Source organism: Bos taurus, chromosome 24 (assembly GCF_002263795.3).
Source record: "Bos taurus isolate L1 Dominette 01449 registration number 42190680 breed Hereford chromosome 24, ARS-UCD2.0, whole genome shotgun sequence".
In the NCBI taxonomy this organism is placed as follows: domain Eukaryota; kingdom Metazoa; phylum Chordata; class Mammalia; order Artiodactyla; family Bovidae; genus Bos; species Bos taurus.
Window position 1 is genome coordinate 20,242,933 of NC_037351.1, and position 24,200 is coordinate 20,267,132.

Below are 24,200 nucleotides of genomic sequence, written 5' to 3' on the forward strand. Positions count from 1 at the left end.
TGGCTGCAGACCACAGGGTCGCAAAGAGTTAGACATGACTCATCTACTGACTTGAACTGATAGTGGTAATGGGGGTTTTTAGCAGTCAAATTTGTAGTAATCTTGTACTAAAACACTGACACTCTACCAAGAATCTTACACTTTGCTAGAAAGCAGAAGTTTACTGAAACCAAAACAATATGCTCTAAGATGTCAAGAGTTCGCTAAGCCTGGAAGCTGAACATGTATCAGAACAATAAGGCAATGCTGCTGCTGCTAAGTTGCCTCAGTTGTGTCTGACTCTGTGCGACCCCATAGACAGCAGCCCACCAGGCTCCTCCGTCCCTGGGATTCTCCAGGCAAAAATACTGGAGTGGGTTGCCATTTCCTTCTCCAATAAATTCAGGACCATTAATATATGATGTCAAACTAATTGTAACAGCTGTAAGGACATTCGAAACCCTCTCCATGGTAAAAAAAAAAAAAAAAAAAAAAGCCTTGTAAGATGATCATAAATTAAATGTTTAACAATCAAATGTTTTCCCATTATAAAAAACACTACTTGAGATAATGAAAAGTCTACTTCAGGGAGCAGAATAGTCAAAGAATTCCAGTGCTTTTTTGATTACTGCTTAATCAAGTGGCATATCAAATTCAGACTAAGGCAGTACTTTGAATTCTTATACTCTGTAATCTAATCCCCCAAACATCACTGCTTTTGTCATCTTTTATACCTATGATTCTATGATTTAATAAGGTAATTTTTAACTTCAGTTTTTCTAGAACAGCCTCTACAAACATTATTTTAAGGCCTTAAGATGAAATACTTCATGTAGTTATCTTTAATTTAGAAAAAAGAAAGAAGAAAAAAGACCTACTATATTCAAACATACAATTGAATGATAAAAATGAGTACTATTTTATCAGTGTTTAGGTATGGCCTTCCCCTAAACTTAATTTTTATAATTTATATTAATATATTCCTCTACAGACATCTTCATTTATTAAGATCTCAAAACTTGACATGTATGTTAAGAAAAAATTATACAAAGTAAATATGCTTCAAATACATCATTAATAAACTGGAATACTACATCCAAACAGTTAAGAACTCTCTCAAAATTCAAAACCCCTTATTTGAAACTATCAGAAGTTAGCAAACTGACAAGTATTCTTGTGAAAGATGACAATAAAAAGAATGTTCTCTTCCGTTTCAGATGCTAAAGCAAAACCAAAAGTAACTGCTATGCCTCTGATAACAACAATATCAACCTACATCAATAGAAGAGCTAAGTTTCAAAATGTTCCCTCCTGATACATGACCGCTGCAGATATTTCTATGAAACAACTGGGAAAGTAAATAAACCAGAAAACACAAGTTGGAGAGTGTTTGTTCTGCTGTTTATTTCTTTTCCATTTTATGTTTTGTGTGTGTGTGTGTGTGTTTTCTACTTTTCTTTTTGGCACCACAGAATATTATTTTTCCTAAAAGTCTTTGTTCCCATAAGACCAATGACAGGATGACATCAGAACATATTTATAATTTTCTATTTTCAAAAAAATATTCTCTCTCACATAGTAATACACTTCATACAAGGCTTTGTCTCACCTGGCCAGTTCTTTAATTAAGTTTGCAATGCGTCTTTTGTCTTCAAGACACAAATCCTTCAGTGATGCACTCTTTATTTCTCCCCTGCAGAAACTCTAAAACAAACAAACAAAAATCATTCTGATTAACTTTCACAAAAAACAACTTTCAAGACTTTTCAAGAAATTTCTTTAAATTAGCACAGGGGATGAAATTTCTTGGATCTCTTTTATTTGGTAGAAGACTACCTATTTCATTTAAACCTACTGTGAACTCAAAACAGGCTAAGGAACAGTCTGTCCACCAGGGGACATCATGAAATTTACACAGGAAAAGCAGAGTAAGAACTCACAGACACAAATGCTTAAGTATCAGGGAATAATAAGGAAACAACTTTCCCCTGGTGAACGTCACAGAAACAAACATCTAATGGAAGATACTGAGATCCTTCTGACACCACAGTCTATGGCTGCTTGAAGGTTTACTAAGGTTGGCAGCAGAGGCACCAGTTTCTAAGCTCTCAATATATCCCAAGGTTCATTCCAAAGGGTATTAGATCAAAGAGTAATAGTAATAATAGGTAACGTTATATCCAGTGTTATTATATCCAGTTATATCCATTATATCCAGTGAATATTCTAAGTATTTTATACTTATTAATCCATTTCATTTTCACCACAATGCTATTAGGTAGGTATTATTCCTGTTCTATAGTGAGGGTACATACTTTGCCTAGGAATATAGCAGTGAACTAGCAAAATCGAGATTCAAGCATTGATTCCACAGTCTATGTTCTTACTCACTGTACTATCCTACCTCCTATACTATAAAAAGTTCTCCTAGTACATGAACGGAGAAGGCACTTTTCCAGTACTCTTGCCTGGAAAATCCCATGGATGGAGGAGCGTGGTAGGCTGCAGTCCATGGGGTCGTGAAGAGTCGGACACGACTGAGCGACTTCACTTTCACTTTTCACTTTCCTGCATTGGAGAAGGAAACGGCAACCTACTCCAGTGTTCTTGCCTGGAGAATCCCAGGGATGGGGGAGCATGGTGGCTGCCATCTATGGGGTCACACAGAGTTGGACACGACTGAAGTGACTTAGCAGCAGTACATGAACATCAAAGCTATGAAACCTAGGAATTCACTTGTAGGTAACACATAAAAGGAATATGTTTAAAAAAACAATCCTTGGCATTGCCATTTATGCAACCACAAAGTAAATTAGTCCAATTACTTCACGTGGCCAAGAATAATCCAAGACCCCTAAAATGAATCCTGGAAGCACTGTTAGCCAAAGATGGGAAAGATAAGGGAGAAAAAGGAAATGGGAAACAGGATATGGTAAAAAGACAAAACATTAAATGGATTTGGTTTTAGATTTTAGATATGGTCAGTTTGAGATGCCAGGAGGACATTCATGGGGAAATGTTTAGGCAGGAAGCTGAAAATGTGGGTCTGGATCACAGATCAGAGAAAAACATAAAAATTTAAAATTCAGCCATATGTTGCTATCAATAATGTTTAGATTTTTATTATTTTCTTTATATTTTTCTATGTTTTAAAATTTTCCTTAAAATTAAGAAAAAATACTAATTTTTAAAAATCAACTCCTAATCCAAGAAAATAAATTAAAACTGGTAACTAAAAAGACAAAAGGAGGATCAGAAGCATACAATATTGTAGGAGAAAAAAGTTTTAAGAAGAATGTGGGGTTAACAGTGGTAATAATCAAAAAACAGAATATTAAAAGGAGTCACTGGATTTGGCAATGGGAAAAATTGCTGAAAACCCATTAAGAGATTTTCAGTAAACAAAAAAAAAGAAAGCCTTGCAAATAGGCAAGAACTTCAGCAGCATTGTGTTCAGGCAAAAACCTGAAAACACAAATGTTTGTCAACCAGAGTTAAACTGTGGTATATTTATACAATGGAATTCTGCAGCTACTGATTGTTAGTTGACATTCATCCATCTTCAAACCCACCCTACCCTGCTTTGCTTTGTGAGGCTGAGGCTCTGGAAACCTCAATTCTCCTTTGCCACATGATTAAGCTGTGCTTAGTCGCTCAGTCATGTCCAGCTCTTTGTGAGCCCATGGACTTGCAGCCCGCCAGGCCCTCCTGTCCATGGGAAATCTCCAGGCAAGAATACTGGAGTGGGTTGCCATGCCCTCCTCCAGGGGATCTTGCCAACCCAGGGACTGAACACAGGTCTCCCACACTGCAGGCGGATTCTTTACCATCTGAGCCACCAGGGAAGCCCGTTCTCTATTAAGCTCTACCAACAGGGAGAAGGAGAGGCTCTGAGAGGAAGAAAGGACACATTCCTTCCTATTGCTTTCTGTTTCTGTCAGTGTTACCCCTGCCAGAGATCTTCACCCTGGCAAGAACAACTGATTCCTGTTGGTAATTCTTCCAGGCCTCACAGAACCAGCCTTTGTCATGTCTCCTTGGAGACAGCAATACCCCTTAGGCTAGTTCCCCATCATCACAGGTCCAAGTTTCAGCTCTAAGTGGCCCCTCCTCCAAGTTTCTAGGTTTTAATAATTCCAGCTTGTTCTGCTTTCCCAACTCTAGAGATGGTGGCTGTGTCTTGCCATTATTACATACATGGTAACTTAGTGTGCCTTTTTTGCCTTTCAGTTCTCCAGCACCAGTCTAACAAGTTTTTATATACTAAACATACTCTCAGTTGAAATAACTGAGTAAACCCTGATTGAAATATCAGTGAAAAGAAATTAAATATGACAACTTGCAGCATAAATAAATCTCAGAAACATAACACTGAATAAAAAAATCAGACAATATGATATGAGATCATTCATAAAAAGTTGGAAATATACACAAAACTATGGGATTCCCTGGTGGATCAGTCAGTAAAGAGACCTCCTGCAATGCAGGAGATGCGGGTTCAGTCCTTGGATTGGGAAAGATCCCCTGGAGGAGGAAATGGCAACCCACTGCAGTATTCTTGCCTGGAAAATCCCATGGACAGAGAAGCCTGGTGGGCCACAGTCCATCAGGGTTGCAAGAGGTGGACACAACTTAGTGACTAAACCACCACCACCATTGTTTAAAAAACAAATACGTGTTTACACCATATAGGACAGCAGTTGATAAACTACAACTGCAAGCTAAATCTGGCTCAGAGCTTATTTTTGGAAAAAAAGAGTTTGTTAAAACACAGCCATGCATATTTATTTATACACTGACATACATATGGCTCTTTCCACACTATCATGGCAGAATTAAATAATTAAGACAGAGGCCATGTGTCTCACAAAGGCTAAACATTTACCATCTGGCCTTTTACAGAAATAGTTTGTCAACCCCTGATAAAGAGAAACAACAGAATGATAAACACAAAATTAAAGATAGAGACTACCAAATAAGATGCTATGCTATACTAAGGGAAGAATAATACATCTCTCATATATTACCTCAGACTGCAAGGAAGTCTGAGGCTCTTCCCTGTCAATCTTTCTTTCCTTCTCGTCTCACAGATGCCAGACTTGTAGTGAAATCTTAAGTATCTCCTTGATTTATAACAGCATCATGGCAATTCAAAGCAGAAATGAATGGTTCCCTCAATAATCGGTACTGAACCAAAAGACTATCAGTATGACAAAATGATTTGGAAAAAGGTTTGTCACATTTTTAAATCTCTTTACAAGACAACTGAATAAAAGAAATCCAAACTGAAAAGGCAAATGTAAAACTATCTCTATTCACAGATGGCATAATTTGAATTATGCCTATATCTATTATATCTATTATAGGCATAATAGATAATTTCCTATCTTGTACATACGAAATTGTAAGAAAATCACCAAAAAGCTATTAGATTAGAACAAATAAATTAATTTAGAAAGGTTACAGGATAAAAAATCAACTATGTTTCTATATACTAGCAGTCAAAAATCCAAAAATGAAATTAAGAAAATGATTTCATTAATAGTAGCATCACAAAGTATAAAATACTTAAAACTTGAAAATAAATTTGGCATGTACACTGAAAACAACAAAACATCACTGAAAGAAATTAAAGATTTAAATAAATAGACAATTTACACACCATATTCAAGGTCTGGAAGACAATATTATGAAGCTGAGAGTACTCGCCAAACTGATCTTAAGATTCAACACAAGGTAGGGGTAGCGGAGTAGGAGACACAAACTACGGGGTGTAAGGCTCAGGCATGTACTGTGCAGCACGGGAAATACAACCGATATTTTGTAGTAACTGTAAATGGAAAGTAACCTTTAAAGCTGTATAAAAAGTTAAAATAAAAAAAAGATTCCCAATCATTCAATTTATGGGATTAACATATACAGAGTATTATATATAAAACAGATAACCAATAAGGACCTACTGTACACCACAGGGAACTAGACTCAATATTTTATAATAATCTATAAGGGAAAAGAATCTTAAAATAAAAAAAAATATATATACACACACATACATAATTATAAACACATATATATATATAAAATTGAATCACTGTGATGTATACCTGAAACTAACACATTATTGTACACCAACTGTATTTTTCAACTTTTTTTTTAAAAAAGATTCAACACAATTGCTACCAAAATCCCAAGTTGACTTTCTGCAGAAACTGGCAAGCTGATTCCATAATTCCTATGGAAACGCAAAGGACCCATTATAGGCAAAACAACCTTGAAAAAGAAGAACTTGGACTATTTACACTTTCTGATTCCAAGACTTACTGCCAAGCTACAATATATTAAAACAGAGTGGATTGGTATTAGAATAGAAATACAGATCAACGGAATAGAATTGAGATTACAGAAATAAACACTTACATTTATGGTTAAAAGATTTTTCAACAAGGGTGGCAAGACAAAGAAAAAATAGTCTTTGCAACAAATGATACTGGGACAAGACGAAATCCACATGCACAAGAATAAAGCTGGGTCACTACCCACACCATCTACAGAAATTAAATCAAAATGGATCAAAACTTAAATTAATATCTAAAAGTACAAAGCTCTTACATGTTGGTATAAATCTTTGAGACTTTGGTTTAGGTAACGATTTCTTAGACATGACAGCAAAGCACAGGCAATAAAAGAAAAGCATTGGTAAGTTGAAATTCATCAAAATTTAAAACATTCAAGCTTCAAAGGACACCAATAAAAAAGTGAAAAAACAACTCACAGAATGGGAGAAAATATGTGCAAATACTGTATCTGATAAGAGACTCAGAGGTGGAATTTATAAAGAACTCTTACAACTCATCAATAAGAAGACAAATAACTCAAACTGAAAAATATCTGAATAGACATTTCTGTAAAGAACATATACAAATGGCCAAGAAGCACATAAACAGATGATCATTACTGGCCACTGTGTGTGTGTGTGTTCAGTCACTCAGCTGCACCTGACTCTTTGCAACCCCATAGACTGTAGCCCGCGAGGCCCCTCTGTCCATGGAATTCTCCAGGCAAGAATACTGGAGTGGGTTGCCATTCCCTTATCCAAGGGATCTTCCCCACCCAGGGATTGAACCTGGGTCTCCTGCACTGCAGGGGGATTCTTTACCATCTGAGCTACCAGGGAAGCCCACTACTGGCCATTAGGAAAATACAAATCAAAACCATGAGATACCACTTCAAAGTCACTACAATTATAAACAAAAAAGATGGATATAAAGTGTTGGTGAGAATGTGGAGAATCTAGAACCCTCATACATTGCTCAGTTCAGTTCAGTTCAGTCGCTCAGTTGTGTCCAACTTCTTGAGACCCCATGAATCACAGCACGCCGGGTCTCCCTGTCCATCACCGACTCCCGGAGTTCACTCAAACTCATGTCCATCGAGTTGGTGATGCCATCCAGCCATCTCATCCTCTGGCGTCCCCTTCTCCTCCTGCCCCCAATCCCTCCCAGCATCACAGTCTTTTCCAATGAGTCAACTCTTCGCGTGAGGTGGTCAAAGTATTGGAGTTTCAGCTTCAGCATCAGTCCTTCCAATGAACACCCAGGACTGATCTCCTTTAGGATGGACTGGTTGGATCTCCTTGCAATCCAAGGGACTCTCAAGAGTCTTCTCCAACACCACAGTTCAAAAGCATCAATTCTTCAGTGCTCAGCTTTCTTCACAGTCCAACTCTCGCATCCATACATGACTACTAGAAAAACCATAGCCTTGACTAGATGGACCTTTGTTGGCAAAGTAATATCTCTGCTTTGCAATATTCTGTCTAGGTTGGTCATAACTTTCCTTCCAAGGAGTAAGCATCTTTTAATTTCATGGCTGCAGTCACCATCTGCAGTGATTTTGGAGCCCAAAAAAATAAAGTCTGACACTGTTTCCACTGTTTCCCCATCTATTTCCCATGAAGTGATGGGACCAGATGCCATGATTTTCGTTTTCTGAATGTTGAGGTTTAGGCCAACTTTTTCACTCTCCTCTTTCACTTTCATCAAAAGGCTCTTTAGTTCCTCTTCACTTTCTGCCATAAGGGTGGTGTCATCTGCATATCTGAGGTTATCAATATTTCTCCCAGCAATCTTGATTCCAGCTTGTGCTTCTTCAAGCCCAGCATTTCTCATGATGTACTCTGCATATAAGTTAAATAAGCAGGGTGACAATATACAGCCTTGACGTACTCCTTTTCCTATTTGGAACCAGTCTGTTGTTCCATGTCCAGTTCTAACTGTTGCTTCCTGACCTGCATACAGGTTTGTCAAGAGGCAGATCAGGTGGTCTGGTATTCCCATGTCTTTCAGAATTTTCCACAGTTTATTGTGATCCACACAGTCAAAGACTTTGTCATAGTCGATAAAGCAGAAACATTGCTGCTGCTGCTGCTGCTAAGTTGATTCAGTCATGTCCGACTCTGTGCAACTCCACAGACGGCAGCCCACCAGGCTCCCCCGTCCCTGAGATTCTCCAGGCAAGAACACTGGAGTGGGTTGCCATTTCCTTCTCCAATGCATGAAAGTGAAAAGTGAAAGTGAAGTCAGTAAGTCGTGTCCAACTCCTAGCAAAACATTGCTAGTAGAATGTAAAATAGTATAGCTACTTTGGCAGTACATCAAAACCTTAAACATAGAATTACTACATGCCCCAGCAATTCTACTTCTATATATATACCCAAGAAAATTGAAAACAGAAATCCATACAAAAATCTGTACATGAATGCTGATGGAGCATATTCATATTAGGCAAAAAGTGTAACAATCCAAATGTCCTTCAACTGGTGGTTAAACAAAACATGCACTGAGCCATAAAAAGGAATGAAGCAATGATTCATGTACAACATACATGAACCTTGAAGTGAAAGAAGCCAGTCACAAAAGACCACGCAGTACATTATTTCATTTATATGAAATATTCAGAACAGACAAATATTTAGGGATTAAAAGCAGATTAGCGGTTGTCAGGAGCTGAGATTAATGGGGAATAGCTTTTGTGAAGTGGATATACTGGGGATATAAGCAACATAAGCAGGCCTTTTGAGCTCAGTCATGTCTGACTCTTTGTGACCCCATGGACTTCAGTCTGCCAGGCTCCTCTGTTTATGAGATTTTTCAGGCAAGAATAATGGAGTGGGTTGCCAGTTCCTCTTCCAGGGGTCTTCCCAACCCAGGGACTGAACCCACATCTCCTGCATCTCATGCATTGATAGGAGGATTCTTTATCCACTGAGCCACCTGGGAAGCCCATGCACGATTTGAGCTAATCACAGTTAAATCCTGTAGACAACTAAATGTGATACAGTTGACCCTTAACAACATGAGTCTGAACTGCACAGGTCTATTTATAAGCAGATTTTTTCAATAAATATATTAGAAAACTTGTAGGAGATTTAAGACAATTTGAAAAAGCTTGCAAATGAACCACACAGCCTAAAGAAATATATAAAAACAAATTAAGAAAAAAGTTAGGTGTGTCATGAATGTGTAAAATACAGGTATATTTTACACTATTCTACACTCAATATACAATACATGTATATTGAGTGTATATACACTCAAAATATGTGTTAACCATGTTATCAGCAAAGCTTTCATTCAACAATAAGTTACTAGTGAAGTTTTGGAGGAGTCAAAAATTACATGCAGATATTTGACTGCATGGGGTTCAACACCCCTAACACCTGTGTTGTTCAAGGGTCAAGAGAAATAAGTAACAAAACTAGACACTGAACATTTCCTCAAGAACATAAACCAGGTATTGAAAAACATTTTTTATAAAGAGTTCAATAGTAAATAATTTTGTCTTTGCAGGCATACAGCTTTACAGCACCTCTGACACTGTAATACGAAAGCGGCAGTAAGATAACATTAAAAGAATGTTAAGGGAATGGTGTGTTCCAGTAACACTTGACTCACAAAACAGGGAAAAGCAGATGCCTACAAGTCAAGACTGTCAAATCCTGGCTTAACCTCTGGTTGAGGAGACAAAATATAAAGTAAAATAACAGGGAAGGAAATGGCAACCTACTCGTGTATTCTTGGCTGGAGAATCCCATGGACAGAGGAGCCTGGCAGGCTACAGTCCACAGGGTCGCAAGGAGTCGGACACGACTGAAGCGACTTAGTACACATGCAAAGTAAACCAACCAGACAAAGCACGTACCAATGGAATGTAGAGACACTATTAGAGAGGCAAAGACAGACAAGGGAGAAATAAATGACTGAGCAATAAAAATAAAGTCTTCATGATAGTATCTGACAAGTGAAGGAAATAATAATAGTAATATAGGCTAATTTTAACAAAGCATTTTCTTATATGCAAAGGGTTATTTATCAACTAAAATATTTACATGAACAAAAATCATAAAGAATACCTAGTAAGAGAATAAAAACTGCTGTCAATTTGATTTACTAACACCACACAGATCAGGATGTAAGATTTTTGAAACTTATGAAGACAATAAACATTTCTCAACTAAGGTTTAAAGTAAGCCTGGACATTCTGGAACAAAAGCTTTGAGTAATATATATACTTTATATTCATACTAAATATTAATAAAGCATCCTTGAATCCTCTGTATCTTTTCAAAATACTTGTAGATCATCTAATGTTCTTTCAAGGGCTCTTCTACACTGACCTATCAATTATTGTCCAGCACAGAAAAATGACTTACTGGTCAGCATTTATAAAGATTGGAGAATAAGAAAAAAAAAAAAACAGAAAAAAGGAAATTACTGACCTGTTCATCAACTGAATCTCCTGCACCTTTTAAATACTCCATGGAGACTGGAGTAGTAGTCACCCTGGAGGTCTTGAGTTTAACATCAGCTTTTGGATTCACCATCTTGTGTCTTGACCTGATATTTCCTTCTGTAGAAATTCCTAAGGATTTCCATCAAAACAAGATTTCAAAATTAAATCTTTTCATTCTTTTAAACCCACCCCCTAGCAAACTTTTCCTTGATACCCTCTATTGTATGGTACCGGATGGGCAAATCTCTTTATAAACTTCATTTTAAAGTTCTGTTAATAAATAATGAGTCATGAAAAGACTGTGTTTTGAATGCATTAGAGATTCAACTGAAATATTTTTTAAAGGGGATGTGAACATTTGTAAATCACATTAAAACCAATAAACTACAACATGCCATATATACCTTAACTTCCTGGAAACTAAAAATCTGAATTTTCACATAATTAGGGTGCCTCCAATGGTTCAGTTTTACAACTCATCTCATAACAATAAGTAAACTTTACAGTCTGTTACATAAACCCTACATCATGAAGTTTATACATTTTCTTTGAAATATAAAATTCAGACTATTATTTGAATATGAAAAGTAAGAAAAGAATCTGTTGCTCTTTAATCCATGAACAAAATGTTCTATAAATTCATCAAAAGCTGACTTGCCAGCCAGAGCCTAAATTAAGGCAATATATCAAACCTTAATGGGGTCACACCAAATATTAAAAAAGAAAAAAAATTATGTTCTGATGAACTGTTCTGCATCTACTTATACCTACAAACTTGTCCTAATGTTTTATTTTCTTCTAACTCTTAAGAAGCAAAGGAAGTTTACCAAATTAATATAGAAAATCATACCTGGAACATACACCACTGATTGTTCTTCATCAGAAACTATGCAGGAAGACATAAAGGAAAATACTAGAAAAGATTATCCAACACCCAAATGCTGTTGTTCTATACTTCTGCTATAATTTGCAAATTTTTTTGAGCTAGAAGTTTGTAACTATCTTTAAAAAACAAAACTAGGAAGTAATATAATGAAAATAAATGTAGCAAAATTAATAATCTTTTAAAGTTCATCTTTATATATTCACAACTATCTGCTTTGTAAAAATGCTGGAACGCCATGTTCCATTAAAGTTTTATCCATGCTTATTCCCAAATGACATACCCAACACTATAAATTCTGCTGTAGTTTCATTTTCTTTCCTTTTGTAAATAAGGAGTTAAATGCTCCATTGTGCTCATCTTTGGTGAACAGACAAGTTATCTGAGGCATGAATATGTTATTTCAAAATGAGTTTTAGCTTTGAAGAATACTGTTTAAGGGTACCTCAATTATGCAAACACAAAAATATTTTTTATTCTTCCACAGTACATTCATGAAATGTCTCAAGAAGCCCTGCTATTTAACAAGTGGAAGAAATTTAAGACAAAAAGAACTATTTCGAATTTCAAAAGGAGAAATTTTGAAAGGGTGAAAGTGAAAGTCACTCAGTTGTGTCCAACTCTTTGCAACCCCATGGACTATACAGTCTATGGAATTCTCCAGGCCAGAATACTGGAGTGGGTAGCCATTCCCCTCTCCAGGGGATCCGCCCAACCCAAGGATCAAACCCAGGTCTCCTGCAACGCAGGCGGATTCTTTACCAGCTGAGCCGAACACTGATACAGAAAGGAAACCAATATAATAAAGTTTACTTTTCAGAAATAAAATTTTATTCTGAACTAGATTTAAATCCAGGTATGTCTACCATTTGATAACCTTCTATTACACATCCAGGAAGCAGGTGTCTAAACAATTATTTTCCAAATGACCTAGAAAAGTCCAAAGTTTTCTGCTACTTTATGAATACTTTGTTTTCCAAAATTTGTAGACAAATCAATTATTAACTATTTCCTCCTGGGAGCAGATGGGAATAAAACAGTGGATAAAACATGTTAGAAAGCCAGTATTTTTCAGTTTAGAACCAATTCTAGAAATGGAATCTTTTCAATGAATGCTGACTGGAAATGCCTAGACTCGTGAAGGAAATTTAGGAACACAATGGTGGTGCTTACTGTCTGACTTGCTAGGTGGTTCAGCTCTCCTCAGCAGCATATGCACTATCACAGCTTCAAGACTTTGGCTGGTAACTAGTGCCTCTAAAAACTTTAAACTCCCTCAGACATCAGGGATGAACACAGAAAATTTCAGGAGGCACATAAGACAAGTAAACTAACAAAAATTAGACCCCACTAGTCCAAGGAAATTGACTGTAACTAATACTGGAGCAGAGCGTTTCTAAATTCATTGATACCTAATCCAAAACAAAAGCTTTACAAGCTGAAATTGTGCAGACTCTTTAGCAGTAGAGTCATTTTTTTACATCCTCTGGGACTCTTCAGTTACTGTTTAATTATTCACTGTTGGAAATATACACATGGGAAAAAGTACCCAGGGGAAAAAATTCAAGATGACCCAGGACACGCTCCATATGACAGGGTCCTCAGTTAAAATATAAAATAGGGATGAATTTGCAGAATATTCTCCATCTCCAAGGATGACCTATGGAAAGACTGACATAACTGAGTCCTGGAAAACATACTACACTTCTCTAGACCATCCACAAAGGAGTCTGCTCATAGCTGGAAGGGACCAGCCACTGAGGGACCTACTTAGCCATACCTTGACTCAGAAGCTCATCAAATATTTTATACTTTCTCTTGTCTTCTTAAACCTGATACCATTTCCCCCATCTTTATTCTAAGCTAATAACTTTGCTTCCTATTTCTTTAAGAAAAACAAACTATAGAAGCCTTTGACAAACATGCATTTGCAGATGACATGATATTACATATAGAAAACACTAAAGATTCTACTGAAAAACTGCTGGAATAATCAAATTCAGATTGCTGATAAACAGAAGGTGCAGAATACAAAATCAATAAATAAAAATCTGTTATATTTTTATACAAGAATAACCACCAGGAAGACAAATTAGGGGGAAAAAAATCCAATTTACCACTGCATCAAAAAAAGAGTAAAAAAATCTAGAAAATTTAACCAAAGAGGTGAGAGACCTGTACGCTGAAAAGTTTAAGACACTGATGAAAGAAACTGAAGGAAAATGAAAGAAATTCACACTCATGGATTAAAATATTGTTAAAATGTCCATAAAGCAATCTACAGATTCAAAGCAAAATTCCAAAGTCATTTTTCACAGAAATATTGTAAAACAAACAATCTTAAAATTTGTATGGAACCACAAAAGACCTTAATTAGTCAAAGCAATCTTGAGAAAGAAGAACAAAGCTGGGGGCATCACAATTCCTGGTTTCAAAATACTACAAAGCAACAGTTATCAAAACACAAAAGACCCCCATGACATTAACAGCTACCCTCTTCCTCCTTTATTTTTCTCCATAGCACCCATAATCATAAAATATTATTTTACTTATTCATGAACTAATTTCATTTCACTAATATGAAAGCACCAAGCCAGTGAAAATCTGCATTGTTTTGTTCAATGTTGTATCTCTAAGATCAAAGAATGCCTGGATCATAGTAAACCATCTAGGAACGAATGAAATTGGTATTTATTTAATCCCATGAGGCACTGTCCAACAACTCTCAATGTTGTCTTTCTCTCTTTGTCCTATTCAAAATATGCAAACAACCACCACCAGCTACAGCTACACCAAATTTCTTTTTCAAATATAAGACCACTAAATAAACTGATCTTAACAAAAGTTTTTATAAATAAGACAAAATATATTTGAACTTGCCTCCATCCAACACATACTTTCTAATTTTTTGTAATCTATCTTCATCCAATTATTTTTGAGAACCCAAATATTTATCTTCTTCAAATACCAATTCCCAACAAATGTATATTTCATAGGAAAGTTAAAGAGACACAATTTGGACCTCTTATTGTGTTCTGTCACCTTAGTTCCACTTGGTTCATCTGGAAGTGCCTCAATAGGAAAAGTACATCAGGTTATAAAGTCTTTAATGCCCAAGTTTCAGAAATTAAAGTGGCAAGCAGAAACCCAAGCCAGAAATGGTAGGGAGAAATAAATATACCTATCCTAGAGCTACACTACAGATGGTGACTGCAGCCATGAAATTAAAAGACGCTTACTCCTTGGAAGGAAAGTTATGACCAACCTAGATAGCATATTCAAAAGCAGAGACATTACTTTGCCAACAAAGGTTCATCTAGTCAAGCCTATGGTTTTTCCTGTGGTCATGTATGGATGTGAGAGTTGGACTGTGAAGAAGGCTGAGCGCCGAAGAATTGATGCTTTTGAACTGTGGTGTTGGAGAAGACTCTTGAGAGTCCCTTGGACTGCAAGGAGATCCAACCAGTCCATTCTGAAGGAGATAAGCCCTGGGATTTCTTTGAAAGGAATGATGCTAAAGCTGAAACTCCAGTCCTTTGGCCACCTCATGTGAAGAGTTGATTCATTGGAAAAGACTCTGATGCTGGGAGGGATTGGGGGCAGGAGGAGAAGGGGATGACAGAGGATGAGATGGCTGGATGGCATCACTGACTCGATGGACGTGAGTCTGAGTGAACTCCGGGAGTTGGTGATGGACAGGGAGGCCTGGTGTGCTGCGATTCATGAGGTCGCAAAGAGTCGGACACGACTGAGCAACTGATCTGATCTGATCTGATCCTAGAGCAATACGATGTGAAGAAAATAAACTTGGTACTTCCCATTCTGCGATAACCTTGTGAGAGTGAATCACTTATCAGCAACATGTGTATCATCATTACTAACCACAATGATTTTCCTGACATATATGGTTTTTCCAGTAGTCACCTATGGATGTGAGAGTTGGACTATAAAGATGGCTGAGTGCTGAAGAATTGATGCTTTTGAATGGTGGTATTGGAGAAGACTCTTGAGAGTCCTTTGGACAGCAAGGAGATCCAACCAGTCCATCCTAAAGGAAATCAGTCCTGAATATTCTTTGGAAGGACTGATGCCGAAGCTGAAACTCCAATACTTTGGCCACCTGATGCTAAGAACTGACTCATTTGAAAAGACCCTGATGCTGGGAAAGATTGAAGGCGGGAGGAGAAGGGGATGACAGAGGATGAGATGGTTGGATGGCATCACCAACTCAATGGACATGAGTTTGAGTAAACTCTAGGAGTTGGTGACGGACAGGGAGGCCTTGCATGCTGCAGTCCATGGGGTCACAAAGAGTCAGACACAACTGAGCGACAGAACTGAACTGACATTATTTTAACATCAACATAAAGTCTCTATTTAACTGAAAACTCAATGGCAGAGATTATAGCTACTGCAATGCTTTGACCAGGTCCTTTATAGTTCATATTTGTTAATATCATGTTTATAATACTGTTAAAGATACTACACTTGAGTGCACTTCAGCAATCAAATTTAGATACTGAAGAAATATTAATTTCTTTTGATATTACCAAGAGCTATAATGAAGAAGGAAAGCAGTTTAGGGCCAAGGGGGTATATTTCACTTGTAGATTTAAGCCATAAAATGACAACATGGCATATCACTGTTTACACATTGGGTATAAAGAAATACCTTGTGCAAAACAGCACTGCTGAATCATACTGTGCAGGAGATACACAACTCATAAAAACAACAATATGAAAAGGTGACCTTCAGTCACAGATGACCTATCCTCACATGACAGAAACATTTAGGAATGGGAAATCTCTCAATCATACTTCTCCAATTGCTTAGGTAAGGCACTGAAAATCTCTGAATAGTGTGAAAAGAATACCAGATTACAGATAAATATACTTTTTGGCCTTTTTCTATTGAAAGTTCTAACTATAGGTACTTCAGGGGTGGTCTGGGAAGTCATCAGTGTATTGAGAAAAGAGATCAAGATCAAAAGACATTCCAATAAAAAAATTTTTTTACAAGAAGATCAAAAGACACATAACTAAATTAAATGATTCATAATTATGTTTTTTAGCAAAGATTCAGGAACAAATTCACATCTGACATGCTTTTAAGTCCTACAGATATAACATGAAAATATTTGAGGCTGGATATTAATTGGTCATTACATGGAATAGGGAGGGGAAACAGGTGATACTGGTAACCTTGAAACTCCTTTCAAACATCTGAATTTCTACAGAATGTAATCACCACCATTTTCCTGAAATAACTTCAACTCCTCACTTTCACAGCAAAGATGAGTATTTTACATTAATTTTTAGAGTAAGGGAGAATGCAAGAGAAAAGGAAGGCTATATGACATCTATATGAAATACAGAGTAATATGACTATATAAACAATTGAGTACAAGGCTGCTAAGACCAAGAGCATAGATTCTGTTTACATACCTATTAACTTAATCATACCCAGTGCAACAGACTGTATCCCCTATCCACACCCACATACATTCTATTATATATCAGAACAATATCCTTATACATTTCATATCAGCACAATAGCATTTGTTATACAGAAATTTAAGGAATAATAACAAAAGCCACATGATGGTTATGAAAATGATTACACTGAAGAACATTATAAGTTAATAAGTTTCATATATCTCTATCACAAAATTCTAACATTGCAGAGGCAATGTTTCACGAGAAAGACTCATCCCAATTTCCTGACTTCCCAATTCAGTCCAGCTGCTCCCGATGCACATATTCTCCTGACAGGTAAAGAAAAAAATATTTAATTTGCATAGTGTATTATTGTGCTTTTTATCCACAGTGTAGGATCACAATTTCACTTGATGGTCTCCAACCTCTTACACACAAATGGCAATAATGCTTAGAAAGTCCATAACACCAAACACTCAGCAGCAAGAAATCCAAAAATGCCCCATTCTCCAAGGCATGACACTTTAATCCTAGTAATCCAACAAGGGGAATTGATAATATAACTTCTTGAGTTTTACTGACTAGCTAAGTAGAACCTGCAAAGAACGATTCAGAAGTTAACAGCAATGCCTCTAACAATGCTATGGCCAATCCTAGCAAACAGACAAAAAGGCTTGCCTCTGTGGGCATCCAACACACGGAACGCCCTCCTTTCAGGTAACTCTCCTGGAACATGAAGCAAGGGACCAAAGATCAATCTGGAACAGTGTACCTAACGCAGGCAAAAGAACCAGTTTTGTCAAACATCTCATTACTCCAAGGGTAAAAGCGCCACCGCTTCTCTACCATAGAACTATCCAAGAACTGATTCAACCCTGCTAGCGGTGACCCGCAACCTACATACAAATCACACTCCTCCCAGGCCCTAAAATCTGCATCGCATCTGATTCCATCATCAGAATCATCAGCATCACCAGATCACGTCCCTGTGAAACCAAGTCCTACGATTCTCTGAAGATCTAAGTATGAAAATACATCGTCACTGCCAGGCCTTCGAAGTCCGACGAGGTCCTGACTTGCTCCTAACAGTGCAGGCCAGGGATACTTCTAAACCAAGACGAAAAGCTCCTGGACCACCCAACACCGTGCCCTCCTCCAGAAGCTCACTCCTCACAGACCCGGCCGGCCGCAGGTCGCCTCAGGCATTGGGGCCCTTCCAGCCCCCGACTCTAGGTCGTCTTTCCGGAGCTCACCGCCAAGGACGGCAGGGAAACAGCTTGGGTCGAGTCCCCACACCTAGAACTCCAGCCTGGAGAAACAGTGCAGGCTCTCTGCCACCTAATACCCAAGCAAGGGGACTGCCCGGCGGCCCGACTGCACGGCCCCGCCCCCGAGGTCCGCAGCGAGCTTCTCCCTTCCGCTCCGAGTCCCTCGCGACCGCTCGCCCCGGGAAAGGCGCCGGCGCCCCCTGTCAAGCGGGCAAAGGATACAGTCCCGGCTCCAGAACGCCGCCGCGCCCGGGCGGGAGGGGCCCGCCACGTCCGCCATCTTGAAACAACCGCCACTCGGGGCGTCGCGCCGGGGCCGCCCCGCCCCGGCCCCCAGGCCGGGTCCGGATTGGCCACACGACACAGAGGCCCGCCCCCGCTTGCGCGGCCGGCCCCGGCGGGGCGGGACGGTCCGGCCGGAGGGGTCGCTGGGTCCCGGCGACGTGGTGTGGAGCACCCGCCGGGGCAGCGGGAACAAACGCCTCGGGGAACTACTACCGCCGGAGCAGCCCGGGCCCCTCATCTCCGTCCTGCAGCCCTCTCAGGCGCCGAGCACTACAAGTCCCGGCATGCCGCGAACTTGACGGCCGCGCCTCCCGGGCGGTGTCCGGCCCTCCGGCCCGCCCCGCTCCCTCGCCGGGTCCCCACACCTTCCTCGGCCGCACGCGGAGCCGGGACGCGAGACATGGAGGAGACGTCGCCCCCGCTGCTGGGCAGCAGCAAGCCGCACCTGGAGAAGCTGACCTTGGGGGTCACTCGCATCCTAGGTGAGTGGGGCGGGGGGCCGTGAGGGCGACTGCGGGACGAAGGGTGTGTCGCGGAAGCACGGAGGCGCGGCAGGAGCTGGACTCTCTAGGCCAGTGGACGTCGCGACTTTACGTCCCGTTGTTCAGAAGGTGCCTTGACTGGGCCAGGGGACCGTTTGCCCAAAGTGTGGATGCAGACACGCTAAGCCCGAAGATCACCCCATCCGAAATCCCACCACAGGACCCAGAAAGGACGCGGGAATAGATGTGCTGAGGGAAAACAGCAGGCCCCTGACAGTGGGAGGCTGGCTGTCCTGAGAGGCCTTCTTGGCTTCAGGTGGCAAGAGCGAGGTGGGGGAAGGTTGCAGCCGACCTCCCAGGGCAACCGTTCCCATGCGCCTCCGTGTGAATGGCACCTGAATTGGTCCAGAGAAGTCAAGGTTTGCACCGTTGAATGGGTGATTTTCCTTTATGGAACCTTCCCTTAGCACCTACTACTACATTAAATGCTGGAGCTACTCTACAATGAAATGAAACACACACACAGTTCAGTCATTCGTTATTGCTCAGAGGTAGCACACAGAAGGAGGTGATTGATGTTTTCTGGAGAGCTAAGAAATATGTCCCACAGGAGATGATGCTGATTTTGAAAGACAAGTGGAAGTTAGCCAGATAACCGAGGAGGAGAAAGGCAGTCTAAGCAGGCCAAATAGTACATTTCAACACCTTCCTTTTGCATTCATAATAAAATCCAGATTTTGTGCCATGACCCACCAGTCTCCTATAATTTACCCTCAACTGTCTTTCTGACTTTACTTTCACTCTCTTTTGCCACAGTCGCCTCCTTGTTGTACCATGAACCCACTAAGCTTGTTCCCACGTCAAGGCTTTTACAATTCACTAGACCTTCGGAGAACGCAATGGCACCCCACTCCAGTACTCTTGCCTGGAAAATCCCATGGATGGAGGAGCCTGTTAGGCTGTAGTCCATGGGGTCGCTAAGAGTCGGACACGACTGAGCGACTTCACTTTCACTTTTCACTTTCATGCATTGGAGAAGGAGGTGGCGGCCCACTCCTGTGTTCTTGCCTGGAGAATCCCAGGGACAGGGGAGCCTGGTGGGCTGCCCTCTGTGGGGTCGCACAGAGTCAGACACGGCTGAAGTGACTTAGCATAGCATAGCATAGCATAGACCTTCCATCTGAAATTCTCTTCCTTTGAATGTCTTTCTCTGACTTCATTCAAATCTCTGATTAAATATCACAACCTAGGAGGAGCCTTCCCTGAATACAGTTCCAGTAACATCGTTCCCTATCACTGTCATCCTTTATCCTCCTTTTTTTTAAATCCTCATGGCTTTGCCACTATTTTAAATTATGTATTTTTTGTTTGTTTTAAATTGTCTCTTTTCTGTAGTTGAAGTCCATGAGGTTAGGAACTTTGTATTATTCTTCCTTATATGCCTGGGTTGGATGGCGACACCCGACTCAATGGACATGAGTTTGGGTAAACTCCAGGTGTTGGTGATGGACAGGGAAGCCTGGCATGCTGCACTTCATGGGGTTGCAAAGAGTGGGACACAACTGAGCAACTGAACTGAACTGAACTGATATTCCTCGGTGCCTAAAAGAGTAAATGAGGTGTGAAACATCGTGATGTGTTTGAGAGAAGCGGTAAGTTTTAGAAATGAAATTAGAGTGTAGCTAATCACCAAGACCACTCATATCTTATCTCCTTATTCTTACCCAGACTTATGCCCTATTGCTTCTTGTACTTCTGGACTTAGGCAGGTCTTGCTATTCCACAGACATACTTCATTGTTGTTGTTCTGTCACTAAGTCATGTCCGACTCTTTTCGACCCCATAGACTGCAGAGTTCCAGGCTCCCTGTCCCTCACTATCTCCCAGAGTTTGCTCAGACTCCTGTCCATTGAGATGATGATGTTATCCAACCATCTCATTCTCTCTCACCCTTCTCCTCCTGCCCTCAGTCTTTCCCAACATTCAGTCTCTTTACATCAGATGGCCAAAGTATTGGAGTTTCAACTTCATTTGTATATTTATAAATCTAGAAAGTTTTCTCTAAAAAAATTATTTTCTTTTAATAAATGTTTAATCTACTCAAGTCAAGCTAACTAAATGTCCCTTAAGCTGTCAGTTTGATTTAAAGGCCTACATAATTAAATGTCTATAAACATTTTAAATTTCATTTATGCATTTAATATATTCTATTATGTATTTCAGATGTCTGGCAAACTGCTAACAGTTACAAGTTAAACCCTACCTAAGGAATTAAACAACTCTTGTAATTAAATTTATAGGAAATCTAGCCTCCTGTAAGCAATCTATTTATAAATGTAGTCAAAACCTAATAATTTCAAGTAATCACAAATCGAAAATCATTTGCAGACATACCTCAGAGATGTTGGAAATTAGGATCCAGACCACTGCAGTAAAGTGAATATCCTAATAAAGTGAGTCTCACAAATTTTTGGTTTCCACTGTGTGTAAAAGTTATGTTTACACTATTTAAAGTGTGCAATAGCATTATGTCTAAAAAATGTACATACCTTAACTTTAAAATACTTTATTGCTGAAAAATACTAACCATTATTTAAGAATGCAAGATTGCCACAAATTGTCACTTTGTAAAAAATTTTTTAAAAAAGGCAATATCTGAGAAGCACAATAAAGCAAAGCATGGTAAAACAGGCATGCCTGTATGTTTTCACATTTCTTTGTTGTTTGAAAAGACAGTATATTAAGAGGATTTTTTAAAGCAAAGCAGCTGAAGTCAGTGGTGGGTATATGGTAAGCAGCCTCCTAAAAATCTCCTTCCAAAAATATATGCAATAACTCCACAACTACATTTTTATCCAAAACCAAACTCTCACTGTTGCTTAAAGACAGAGAATAGCAAATGTGCAAAGTAACAGAGTAAAAAGAGAAAAAGCAACAAATCATAGGACCAGACCGTAATTTTTCCTGCCCTACTCTCTCACCACCAGAAGAATCCATGGCAAGCAAACAGACCCAGATATGATTCTAGCCAAAGAGGCTAGCTGAAACAACCAACAGAAAGGAGAAACTAGTGTCACTAACCTAGAAATCTTTTTAAATGACACCATATTGCAAAATGAAGGAGAGAAAAGTAAAACCCATAGAGAACTAATGCTGGAATCAAGAAATAAAATGTCAAACAGACAACTGAGGAAGACTCTTCCCAAAAAAGAACTGAAGTAGAAGAAAACTTTAAACTCCAAACAAAATTAAAATACATGAACAAGTATAGAAAATTCAGTGAAAGAAAGTGCGAGCCAAGGATTTAATATCTATCCAAACTGTCTATCAAATAAAAGAACTTAGGAAATTCTCCACCCATTAAACCATCCTGAGGAATCTACTAGAGGACAGATTTTATGAAATCAAACATAGACTGAGGAACCTTCCGCAAAAAGATGTTCAACCTTCTGCTGAACATTATTTTCATACAGACTAATACAAACATACATAAATACATGCATATAAGACTAAACCAAAGGTGGGAGGAGAGTTGAAGAATGATGTAACAGTTATTTACTTTTATGACAAAAGGATGTTTAAAGGATGTAACTATAGTGTAACTAAGTGGGCAGATTGCTAAGATGACCTCCAGTTCTCATTTCAGTTCACTTCAGTTACTCATTTGTGCCTGACTCTTTGCAACCCCATGGACCACAGCACGCTAGGCCTCCCTGCCCATCACCAACTCCCGGAGTTTCCTCAAACTCATGTCCATTGAGTCAGTGATGCCATCCATTCATCTCATCCTCTGTTGTCCTCTTCTCCCACCTTCAGTCTTTCCCAGCATCATGGTCTTTTCAAATGAGTCAGTTTTTCGCATCATGTGGCCAAAGTATTGGGAGTTTCACCTTCAGCATCAGTCCTTCTGATGAATATTCAGGACTGATTTCATTTACGACTGACTGGTTGGATCTCCTTGCAGTCCAAGGGACTCTCAAGAGTCTTCTCCAACACCACCATTCAAAAGCACCAGTTCTTCGGTGCTCAGCTGTCTTTATAGTCCAACTCTCACATGCATACATGCCTACTGGAAAAACCATAGCTTTGACTAGACGGACCTTTATTGGCAAAGTAATGTCTCTGCTTTTACATATGCTGTCTAGGTTGGTCATAACTTTTCATCCAAGGAGCAAGCGTCTTTATTTCATAGCTGCAGTCACCATCTGCCATGATTTTGGAGCCCAATAAAAGAAAGTCTCTCACTTTCCATTGTTTCCACATCTATTTGCCATGAAATAATGAAACCAGATGTTATGATCTTAGTTTTCTGAATGTTGAGTTTTAAGCCAACTTTTTGCTCTCCTCTTTAATTTTAATCAAGAGGCTCTTCAGTTCCTCTTCACTTTTTGCCATAAGGGCAGTGTCATCTGCATATTTGAGGTTATTGATATTTCTCCTGGCAATCTTGATTCCAGCTTGTGCTTCATTCAGCCTAGCATTTCTCATGATGTACTCTGCGTATAAGTTAAATAAACAGGGTGACAATGTGCAGCCTTGACCTACTCCTTTCCCTATTTGGAACCAATCTGTTGTTCCATGTCTGGTTCTAAATGTTGCTTCCTGACCTGCATACAGATTTCTCAGGAGGCAGGTCAGGTGGTCTGGTATTCCCATCTCTTGAAGAATTTTCCCACAATTTGTTGTTATCACACAGTCAGAGGGATTGGCATAGTCAATAAAGCAGAAAATAGATGTTTTTCTCGAACTCTCTTGCTTTTTCCATGATCCAGCAGATGTTGGCAATTTGATCTCTGGTTCCTCTGCCTTTTCTAAAACTAGCTTGAACATCTGGAAGTTCACGGTTCACATATTGCTGAAGCCTGGCTTGGAGAATTTTGAGCATTATTTTACTAGCATGTGAGATGAGTGCAATTGTGCGGTAGTTTGAACATTCTTTGGCATTGCCTTTCTTTGGGATTGGAATGAAAATTGACCTTTTCCAGTCCTGTGGCCACTGCTGACTTTTCCAAATTTGCTGGCATATTGAGTGCAGCACTTTCACAGCATCATATTTTAGAATTTGAAATAGCTCAA

At 39.2% G+C, this 24,200-nt stretch overlaps 2 protein-coding genes across 6 annotated transcripts in view; one reads left to right on the forward strand and one right to left on the reverse strand.

The window, feature by feature from the left end:
• KIAA1328 (KIAA1328 ortholog) overlaps window positions 1-18,656 on the reverse strand; it is a 426,147-nt gene extending 407,491 nt beyond the window's left edge. For 2 of the 5 annotated variants that reach the window (XM_024984413.2, XM_005224052.5), the window contains exons 1-4: window positions 18,580-18,656; window positions 11,621-11,656; window positions 10,757-10,899; window positions 1,589-1,683 (exon numbers count right to left, since the gene is read on the reverse strand). In XM_024984413.2, coding sequence (XP_024840181.1) covers window positions 1,589-1,683; window positions 10,757-10,899; window positions 11,621-11,656; window positions 18,580-18,637 — 332 coding nt within the window. In that variant the 5' untranslated portion in view covers window positions 18,638-18,656. The other 3 variants (XM_024984414.2, XM_005224054.5, XM_005224053.5) reach the window with 3 other exon arrangements.
• A 347-nt stretch (window positions 18,657-19,003) lies between these two features.
• TPGS2 (tubulin polyglutamylase complex subunit 2) overlaps window positions 19,004-24,200 on the forward strand; it is a 64,488-nt gene continuing 59,291 nt past the window's right edge. The window contains 1 exon segment of the mRNA NM_001102244.2: window positions 19,004-19,124. Coding sequence (NP_001095714.1) covers window positions 19,043-19,124 — 82 coding nt within the window. The 5' untranslated portion in view covers window positions 19,004-19,042.